We start from the raw sequence: 10,627 nt of genomic DNA, 5'->3' as shown, positions 1-10,627 counted from the left end.
TTTATTTAGACTAAATAGATTTGGTGAGCTTTCCAGCTGCAAATGTAATCGTGCAGCTTTTGACCTATAAAAGTTTTGCCATAGTAAAAAAGCTGCTGTAAAATTCAAACATGAGAAGAGTTGCTTCAGTGAGAACTGCAAATTAGTGAGAATAAACCCAGGACCAAGAATTTATGTATAAAACTGAAAGAGCTTTATTGACATTCAGAGGTGTATCACAATTGATTGGAGGCATCTTTAGATACAACATCCCTACCAAAACCCCTTAACATTATTATTATTTTTTCTATTATGGCCACAGAAAATTAAAAATATACTCATGACACAATAAATACAGTTAGGCTAGACTTCAACGCTATTTGTCGTGGCAGTTTTGTTTTAATAAAAGTTACACTGAGATCAAGACTTTAAGAGGGTAAACGGAAGTTGGAGTAGATTTGGGGGTACTAGTGAGGATCTGAACACCAGCTTAAGGCCTGCTTCCTTCACGCTTTTCTGTTAATGTGACCAGATCTATGCACTGCAAAGCCACTTAAAAACATACCGGTACTTCTCTCCAATGAACGTTCTTTTGCATCTCCAGCTAAACTACTGCGGCAGTTGTTAAGCAAAGACCAAATTAGTGCTGAAGATTTAAACTTTAAAGCGGGCTAGGAATCCTATGCTATACAAGCAAACCCTAACCTACTTTAAGGCCCGATTTGGAGGCATTTTGAACCATCAGGCACTGCAGAGGATAATCCAGAACTCTGCTGCTGCGCCCCCAAATGCAGCATTTCATCCTAGTTGTTAAGTATTTCAGACCAGCACAAAGTATCCCTGGGCTATTGTCGTCTACAGTACTCGGGCTTCTGACAGCAAAGACCAGAGTTCAAGCTAGGATACGATTTTTATAATGTTCTTAGGCCAAACGAGGACCGATAGTTCACTTCAGGCTTCCTGAGGTACGGCTGAGCCAAATTGACAGTAAGAAAGACTTCACTAGTTCCTGAACTGTCTCCGGTTTGATGGGATATATGGCAGAGTGCTGCTTCTCTAGAGAAACTTGAAGTCGGCCGAGACTTGGCGGGTTCAGCAATGTTCAGTGTGCAGACTTGGGTTAACTTGGAAGAGCTGGGCCTTTCCAAAGGGAAGCAGACGAGTCCTCTGGTAGTGCCATATTGAGGCAGCCACAGTGCAGGGATCCTGATTGAAGACATAGTAGAGATCTGGCAGCATGCTGCCTTCGCTGGAAAAGCATTGTGTGCCCATGTGAAAGTTAGTTCCGACAGAACTGGTCCACTGATTGATAGGGCTGAATGGCTAGGCTCCATCCAAGGAAAATGAGGTTGTGCAATAAAGCTGCAAATGCAAATAGGGAAATCCAACAGGTTTTGTGTAGTAGATGGGATGTGACGAACTCAGTCCTCCAGCCTCCGAAGCAGAAAGAGCTGGGGGGCCAGTGAGAGAGCTGAATCCAAACACAGGGGGAAGAGTAGACAAAGTAGGCAAATGGCTACCGTGAAAGAACACAGAATAGAAAAGGGGGTAGTGAAAGTGTCCTGAGCTTCTATTGCTCAAAGAGCGCAATGAGGGTTCCATCTTCATTATCCAATGTATTTGTATCTAGGGGTGCCTTCACCTTCTTGAAAAGAGAGGGAAGGTTTCTGATATGAACTTCCTTCCTAAATTGCTCTCCAAGGGGCTTCTGTAAGGAACAAGAGAAGTCTCCATTAGGCATTGCACATGCAGAATAACTCCAGTAGAATTTCCTCTGCTGAAAAAGTAAAATATCTCCCATGCCTATACAACACTTTCATTTTGCCACAACCCTTTAATTGTGAGATTGTAACAACTCAACCTTCCTGGGCAACTTGTGGTAGAGCCATGATAGGGTCAAAGCCAATTCAAGTGTCTGTAAGGTACTTTAAGCCTTGCCAACATCCTTCTATCAGTTCTGTTGAAACAGAGTTGACTTGCTGCATGCCAGCAACAAAATGCTATCTTTGCTAATGACTTTTCTCCCTGCTGGATGCGGGTGGCGCTGTGGGTTAAACCAGAGAGCCTAGGACTTGCTGATCAGAAGGTCAGCAGTTTAAATCCCCGTGACGGGGTGAGCTCCCGTTGCTCAGTCCCTGCTCCTGCCATCCTAGCAGTTCGAAAGCATGTCAAAGTGCAAGTAGATAAATAGGTACTGCTCCGGCAGGAAGGTAAACGGCATTTCTGTGCGCTGCTCTGGTTCGCCAGAAGCGGCTTAGTCATGCTGCCCACATGACCCGGAAGCTGTACGCCGGCTCCCTCGGCCAATAAAGCGAGATGAGCGCCGCAACCCCAGAGTCTGTCATGACTGGACCTAATAGTCAGGGGTCCCTTTACCTTTCTCCCTGCTAATGCATTCTTAACAGTTGGCCTGCCACCGATTACAAGCTATGAGAGAGGTACTTTTAACCTTTGCTCTAAAGATCAGCATATTGTGTTTTCAAACTGTGATTATTTATTTAATATTTTTATTATTATATAACCTATCTTTCCTCCAAGGAGCTTTAAGTGGCAAACATGGTTCTCCGCCTCCTCATTTTATCCTCCCAAATGTACATTAGGTTGGGGGAGAGCAACAGGCCCAAGGTCACCCCGTGAGTTTCATGGCTGAGTGGGGATTTTACACATGGGTCTCCCAAGTCCTAGTCCAAGACTCTTTAACAATTACACCACAGTGGATCTCACACTGAAGCTGCATCCATGCAGCCAATACATGCCTAGGTCCTTTTTTTTTTAAAGAGAACTAGACCTCAAGAGAAAGGCACTTGAGTTTGCTACTGTTGTGAGTAACCCGAGGCTGGTGGGACCTAGAGTCAGGACTAATAGGCTAAAAAAAGCTGTCACTGATCTAACAGTAGCCTAGGTAGAGAGAGTTGTAAATTGCTTCGGGATGCCTCATGGGAAGCAATTAATAAATGAAAACAACAACATGGTTCCATTTTTTCCCTGGAGGTAGGAAAGAGAGCTGTTTCTGTGCTGCTTGATGCCATAACCTACCCCTATGCAGCCTGCGATCAGGCGTTTAAAATGGTCCTTCCGGCGCTTGTCTGTTACTTTCTGTAGCGTTACGTTGAGTAGCTTGGAATCAAACTGTTCTAGGGAGTCTTTCTGAATTTCTGGAATCTGTTCCATCACTGCTTTCAGCTCAGCATACCGTGGACGCTTCAAGTAGCAAAGAAGGTAGTGAACAAGGATCGTTACCAGAACAAAACCAACACATAAGCCCTGGGAAATTAAGAGCCTCCCTCCCAGATCCAAATCAGGTCATAGGGGGTGGTTCAGTGGGCTTGCATCACCACTAATCCTCAAAGATGGCAGCAGACAGAGAGAAAGAGAAATTCTGTCCCCTGCATTTCCTTACCAAAGCTTCATAGATCTGGAAGGCCAAGTGAACGAGAGCTGCCATACAGCCGTCGTGTTGCCCATGTATTTGTAAACCTGTCAGTACACTTCTGAAAAACCAGGTCACTGCTTCAGGAATCATCATGTTCTTTGTAAGCGCCTACAGAAGACAGATGAACATGTAGCAAGATAACCCAGATTCTACCCATCTTCCCAGAAAAGGTGATTTTTACTCATACTATGCACACTGTGCCCAAAAGGAATCACTAACTCTTGGCCATATTCATCTTCACCACACTCCACCCTACTAGCCCCTGTAATGGAAGCACCTCTTTAAGCAGCGGCCAGCACAGATTTGTGGTAGTTCTTTGGCAGGACAATGTATCCTTCCATGAAAGGGATGTGAAGGCTGTAACCAGCAGAGCACTGCAGACATTCTGGAGAGAGAAAAGACAGACACGTGGCAGCCTGTGAGATTTGTTCTTGGTTCCTGAGAACAAAGGCTCTTGAGTCTAAGTATTGTACAATGTGCTGTGATATTGAAGAAGGCCAAAGTAAAAAAGGCTGAAAAAGGATTTATGATCATATCAGCCACGAAAGCTCCCTGATGCCCTTCCAGTTCGTCTAGGACAATCAGCCATCTCGGACTCAGATTTGCCCAGGAACCTTGATATGTGGAGGGCGCATTTGGCTGACTGAAGCTCACAACTGTTACTGAATTTCTAAGGCCAAGGGTTTCTCCAATAAAAGTTCAGAGCTCTGTTTTAGGCTTAGAAGGGTCTACTAAAGGAAAGTCTCTTTCAAAATGTGCACACAACATGAGGAAGGAATGGAAGCTCAGCTTCCTTACCTCTTGCTTCATCAAACACTTGCCCAATTCAGTGAGCTCAGAATTAGATGGAGGAGTCACCTCTGTAGACATCATCTCCTCATCTACGGGGAAAAAAGGCGATGTGAATGCATTCTTCATGGAACCTCAGCTTCATGGCTGAGGTGGGAAACTGAGAGCCCATTGATTTGTTAGCTTAATGATTAATCTGATTCAGAATAGACCTCAAATGTGGAACAGAAAGGACAATCCGTTTACGCACCATCTCCATCTGCAGCAACAGCACTGTTCTGCTCAGCACCCTTCTTTGCGACACAGCAAACAGCTGCAAATACACCAGGGGAGGGGGAAATGTGAGATATTCACAGGAAAAAAACTTTACAAGACATTACACATCCCCCTCAGGACTACCCAACTTAATTCTTCCTTTGCAATGCCTTTATATGTATATAATGTATATCAATGCACTGGAGGCTGTGCCCTCCTTACTCTGTTAGCCAATCCCCCTTGCATTCCTCTACATTAACCTCCTAGGGCTTCCCCTTCTCACCTGAAGCAACAACTAAGTTCACTTTTCACCTTCCCCATTTCTAAAACCACCTCTCTTCTATTCTCCAGTCTCACTTTGTACTCATTTTCACCTTCGCCCCCGTGTTCGTGTGTCCTCCCCCATCCTTCGTGTAATTTCCCTTTCACATAGGCCACTCCTGTGGGAACCTCTGGCATCTTTCTCCTCTCACATCTTCAACACCTTACCCCACCCTGACTTCACACAAATCTAGGATGGTATTTCCAATGGGAGCTATGCATGATGACAGCCTTGCATTTTTATGTCTATAGGAAGATATTACTATATATTGATAATAAGGCATGTTAGGAGGAAATGGGTGCAACCCACCTTTGCAGAGCAAAATGTATTTCAAATGGAACAGTATTTCCTCCAAGCCTCCCATCAGGGTGAGAGGTTTGGTATGGTTGGAAACCTACATATGAAGCACTCTGGAGGTCACTAGAGAAAGGCTATTGCTTGGTTATGTGTCTTGAACACCTAAACCAAATGTCAAAGGAAGCTATAAGACCCAATTCCAAAAAGGATGGCAGTTATTTAGGCCAGTAGCATCCAAACTCCTTATTCTCAGGGAACAATTTCTACAGCCATTTATCTGCTAAGGAAGTCCTGTCCCTCTACTGCAAAATCACCACAAAGGATTCTGGGCCACATTTTAGGTCATGCTATCAGATCCCACAAGGTGCTGGCAGAATTGTTTTGGCCTTGCTGCCACCCTGTGTGAAAATATAGTGTGATGTACAACATGCCCAACTCCGTTGCCATACATTTTGGGCAGCTTGTCTCTCACTACCATTTTCTCCAATTAAGGAATTAATAAACTTCCAAGGAACACAGACTGAAAACCAGTATTCTAGGCCCTATTTAGGCCTAAATTGGGTGTGCAGCGTAAGACTGAAAAATGACAGCTTTGACAATGGAAGCACTTTTGGAGCATGAAGAACAAGATTAAGAATTGTCACAACAAGCCACTGTGGTCCCACAAATCCCAGAACATACTACTGGAATTTATTTTGCTCAGAGAGACATACTACAGATGACCCAGGCTTTTCATGCAACCTACTAGTTTCTCTCACCAATTAGATCCACAACTTCTCTGGTAAGCACCCTAACTAGCTGCTCCTCTAACATCTCTTGGGATTCTGGGTTGTCATCTGCTGCATCTTCGTCACTGCTGAAGGAAAAGACGATCCATTTTAAAAACGCAAGATAGACTACAACTGAAGCTGAGCATGATGGCATCACCAAGATGAAGGTAATGTTGATGGGTAGCTCATCTGTCCTGGACAGTGAGGTTCAGTCTGTCCTAGGCAGGGTTGCACTCTCCTAAAGGATCAGGTTCATAACTTGGGGTGCAATTAGATCTAGCCTTTACTTTTGATGCCCAAATGGTTATCTGTGACAGAAAACACAGCTCAGGTAGATGTCCGTTTACCCTGGACAGAAGCAATCTGGTATTTGTTATTGTTGCCCTCAGAACACTCAGGTTATGCTATTTTAATGTATTATATGTGGGGCTACCTTTGATGAGTACGTGGCTATTTAAAATGGTGCAAAATACAGCCGCAAGGAACATCTCTCACTGTTTCTGGCCTATTTATGAACATAATTCAAGCTGCTGGTCTTAACCATAACTGCTTGGGACCCAGGTAATCTAAAAGACTGTTTGCACTCCTATGAAGCTGCCTGATACTAGACACTGTCGGTAGAGCCCTTCTCTAGGCACTTCCACAATCAGAGGAAGCATGGGAAAGGATCTTTTTGGTTGCGGCACCCAGACCTTGGCGCACTCTCTTTAGAAAAGATATTCTGAATTCTTTGACCTCTGGGCACAAGGTGAAAACCTTTTAATTTCCCCACATCTTTTAGTCGGTGTTAGGTGTTTTAGAAAATGTTACGGCTTTGGTTGCCCCCTTCAAGAGAGACTGCAGTAGTGCAGACATCAAGTGGCATTTTTGAGTAGCAGTCCCCCTCGTTTCTTTTAAGCCATCACACTTACCAAAGCACACTTCGCTGGTTGATCACCTGCCATTTTTGGGACAGCCTCTGACAGAAAGGAACAAAGAAAGAACAGTAGCATAATATGAAGGCAATCAATGAGATACACTCAGGGCTGTGTGTGTTCCATGTCAAGGGAACCCAAATTATGTGACAATAAAAACTGAATTTGGTAATTCATTTAAATTATGCAAAGTAACACCTTATCAATTCTGATTCTGCTATTTATGGAAATGAGCAGAGAACTATGCAGGGCATGAAAGCCTTCCCTTTCCCTACAAGACATTTTGCTCAGCTGCACCTCTCAGCCCCTTCAGCTTTTGAGATTTCACTAAGCTTCACCTTGCTACAGAGTATGAAGCCTCCTAGACCTCGTTGTTGGGCTAAAATCTGAAGCCTGAGCCAGTGACCATTAGTCTCTAGAGAGTTGTCTTGCATCCAGGAAACCTGGTTAAAATGTGTCCCCAACAATAGTATTACCTAAGTATTTGGGCAAGCCACCATATCCCAGTTTAACAATTTTAGGTTATATTTTAGTGATTAAAATTTAACTTACATATTTTTAACTGCTGCTATATCTGTATTGCCCCTGTTATACCCAATTGCAAATTCAAATGTATCCCTATCATGTTTTATGACTTCCCTGATATTGTATGTGAGCTGGAACTGGTCTGTGACCAAATTTAATAAATTCTATCCCAGTTTCACCTGCTTCATACAATATTGCTGAAGTGAAACTCGGGGCTCTCTGGAGAAGGGGCAGGAAGCAGATGTAACAAATACATTTCAGAACCCTGAACGACAACGAAGTCTGGAAGCCCTGGCCAGTAACAGCAGCAAATGATGCAAGTCATAAACATGCTATTTCTTACCACATACAAGTAGGTGAAGAGTGGTCCAAGTATAGGACAGATAAGAGATTCATAGTGTTCAGATGGACAGGAAAGGACCAAGGGCTTCACAAACACACCTGTGCGGAGTGAGTTAAAGAAGTCTAGCATAAGCATTAGCATTTCCACACGACAAACTACTGAACCACCCAGCCCTGCGGCTGAAGCTCTCCTTTAATGATAAACAGACTAGGAGACCAACTCCATCACCAGAAATCCCAAAGCCTGATCGGTACAGGCAACTGCACAAACCGCTCCTACTTAAAATGCTCCATAAATCTGAATTGAGAAGAAAGGCTGATTTATACAGGCTTTTTAGTCCTTGAAAAAAAGGGAGTTAAACACATGGCAGGCCACAATACATGGTTGGAGGGCTGAATTCTGAAAAGAGGGTCACAAGTTCTGCAAACTGGGCTTCCTACCATTTTGGCTGAAAGTGAAGATGAAGAACTAGGATGATTGCTGTGGTTGTTTGGACAGGAAAATCATTTACTGGGAACTCTTATTGGAAATCTCCAACTTAGACACAGAGCCAGAACCATTCTGAGCCATTTCTTCCCATATTGTATTGATACCCTGGCAGACATGCCTCCTCCAGATATTCTGCTCTTTTCCAGATATTTTTTCTGAGAAGTGAACTATCTGCACCAGGTGTGGTCAGGTGCAGAAGGAAGGCAAAGGGAGCAGGAAATCGTTAGTACTATTTTGAAAAGAAGACCTCTCATGTCATGGACAAAGAGAGGAAGTCAAAAATGATTTTGGAAGGAGAGCCTAGCAACAAACAGCAGATAAAGGATACGAAGCATGGGGCGGAGTCTATAGTCAGGGATGTTGCTTAGGTTGAGAAAAGCAGAGTTGAGCAGTTCAGTAGCTAGGCCCTCTACTGTGTAGAAATCTTGCTGCATTGAAGAGCCAGCATTCCCCAGGACATGGAAACTGCAATTCAAAAGACAATTCAATTTAGACAACAAACATGAAGGTTGGAAGACATTCTGCTCTGATGATACAGATTTGTGTTTGCTTATTCATTTGTGAAAAGGAGGATTGCCTTTTGGGGTCAGACCAAAGTCCAACTAGTCCAGCATTCTGTCTCCAACAGTGATCAGCCAGAAATTCCTACAAAGCTTACAGGCAGGACATAAACTGATACCAACCCTTTTGTCCCAAGGGCCAAGGCACCCAAGGTGCTTTACACATTTAAAATATTAGAACAAACAATTGGCACAAAATATTCTCTGGCCAGCCTCAGGAGTCGATGGCCTGTTTCCTTGTCTGGGGTTCCTTGTTTCTGGCTTCCCTCAGGGCACACAGGTCTTTCTTAAGTAGGCCCAGGGAAGGTGGTGGGAGTGAGGCTGCACCAACAGCTCCCAGGACGGTGATGGTTTTATTGAATGAGGCAATAAAATTTCGTGAGACAAGAAATTATAGTAGTTAAAGGGCACCAAACTGCACTGTATGCCTTTTGATCTGCTGCTGTTTTTGTGCATTCCACAAGTTTATTTTCCTAAATCATTGAAGTTCTTACCAGTTGTCATACAGGGTACAAAAAAAGCCCTGCATCCTTTCCAACACTGTTTTGTAAACAGGAGAGTCATAAATTTCCAGCAGGGGCTGAGGAAGGCCTAAAAAGAGTGAAATATTATCAGTGAATAGGTTCATCTCCACAAGCAAATGAAATGCTAATGAAAGAAAAAAACATTATTACAGGAAACCATGGAATGAGAATGTTCGGTGAGCCAACCAAAGGAGCAAACACAGATGTGGATATATAATCAGGGTTGCAGGGTCTATCTAGAGCAATGCTGCTGCTACAGCTTTAAAAACTGATAGGAAGGCCAGAAAAAAATGTCACATTACCTCAGGCTGAACTAGAAGAAAGCTGGCATGTTTTAACAATTTCTCAAAAGCAACTTGGACATTCTAATCATATACATTTCTACCTGCGTCGGAGATTGTATAACTTAAGATGCATCAGTGCCTGAAATGGTTTAGAAGATCCTTTGCAAAAGAAATCTAAAGCAGTCGTCTCTACCTGGCATGACATGAGCACAGGCTACATAGGTACATAGAGCTAGCCACATTGTAAGCTTTATGTAAGAAGTGGCCCTGAGGCAGAATTAGAATCCAGCTCCATGTCACAATTGTACAGATCATCACTAAAAGTCAACCCTCCTCTGAAAATGTGGTGGATTTAGAGCAGAAGTAGGGAACCTTCTTCAGTCCCAAGGCTGCATTCACTCATGGGCAACCTTCTGGCAGATGCATATCAATGGTGGGGGCAGTGCTAAAGGTGTAAGTGGGAGCAGCAATGGATGTGACTCTTCCTTTTGTATAGTAGGTCACATTTCAGCCCTGTAAGTCAGAGGTTTCGACACATATACCCACCCTCCTTTCCATCCAGACCAAGCAAGAGGCAGTACCACAGTTCAGGGACACATTCCAGTCACACAAAAGCACTGCAGGAGGGTGGTGGAAAAAGTCTTGTGAGGCGTGTGGGCTGTGAGGAGGTCAGAAACGCCCGAAAGGCCACATTAGGCCCCTGGGCCTGAGGTTCCTGACCCTTGGGGTTGAGAGTTAAGATCTGGAAAGCCTCTTGGTGATGGGCCACCAGAAAATGGTGAACCTGTGTGTTATTAGGCCAAAGTACCTGCCAATTCAACCTCCTCAACTGAGCCAGGAGATGGCAAATAAGTCAGCTAGAAATTAAAAAGCCTTTCTCTTGGGCCAGGAACTTCTTTGATCTTGCTAGAAAAACTAGGCAAATCAAAGGCTTAGAACATATCTTGAGTGACACAAGGGAAATGAATTTGTTTTAAACTCCAGACTCTGGCTTGTACAGAACAACAAACCACGTTTCATGGGAAGTAAAACAAAATTCTACTGAGGTCTTTCTCTTGTGTGTGGGCAGCCCAAGGATCAGGGCGGCTCCTTCCTGCTCATGCATGCACCACTAAATCACAGTTTAACATTACTTGCACAGTC

The 10,627-nt window shown here is 43.8% G+C and overlaps 1 protein-coding gene across 2 annotated transcripts in view; it reads right to left on the bottom strand.

Moving 5' to 3' along the window:
- Positions 1 to 170: 170 nt before the first annotated feature.
- The window catches only part of XPO5 (exportin 5), a 35,076-nt gene continuing 24,619 nt past the window's right edge, over positions 171 to 10,627 (bottom strand). Inside the window, exons 22-32 of one of the 2 annotated variants that reach the window (XM_082216226.1) lie at positions 9,171 to 9,267; positions 8,445 to 8,581; positions 7,628 to 7,725; positions 6,757 to 6,803; positions 5,834 to 5,928; positions 4,452 to 4,514; positions 4,211 to 4,293; positions 3,690 to 3,797; positions 3,380 to 3,520; positions 3,016 to 3,180; positions 171 to 1,687 (exon numbers count right to left, since the gene is read on the bottom strand). In XM_082216226.1, coding sequence (XP_082072352.1) covers positions 1,550 to 1,687; positions 3,016 to 3,180; positions 3,380 to 3,520; positions 3,690 to 3,797; positions 4,211 to 4,293; positions 4,452 to 4,514; positions 5,834 to 5,928; positions 6,757 to 6,803; positions 7,628 to 7,725; positions 8,445 to 8,581; positions 9,171 to 9,267 — 1,172 coding nt within the window. In that variant the 3' untranslated portion in view covers positions 171 to 1,549. Of the gene's footprint in view, positions 1,688 to 3,015; positions 3,181 to 3,379; positions 3,521 to 3,689; positions 3,798 to 4,210; positions 4,294 to 4,451; positions 4,515 to 5,833; positions 5,932 to 6,756; positions 6,804 to 7,627; positions 7,726 to 8,444; positions 8,582 to 9,170; positions 9,268 to 10,627 lie in introns of both variants that reach the window. The other variant, XM_082216227.1, reaches the window with a different exon arrangement.

The sequence above is a fragment of the Podarcis vaucheri genome, assembly GCF_965113315.1.
Source record: "Podarcis vaucheri genome assembly, chromosome: 3".
Lineage (NCBI taxonomy): Eukaryota > Metazoa > Chordata > Lepidosauria > Squamata > Lacertidae > Podarcis > Podarcis vaucheri.
Note: the sequence above shows the minus strand (reverse complement) of the source record. Positions and strands in the feature narration are given on the sequence as shown.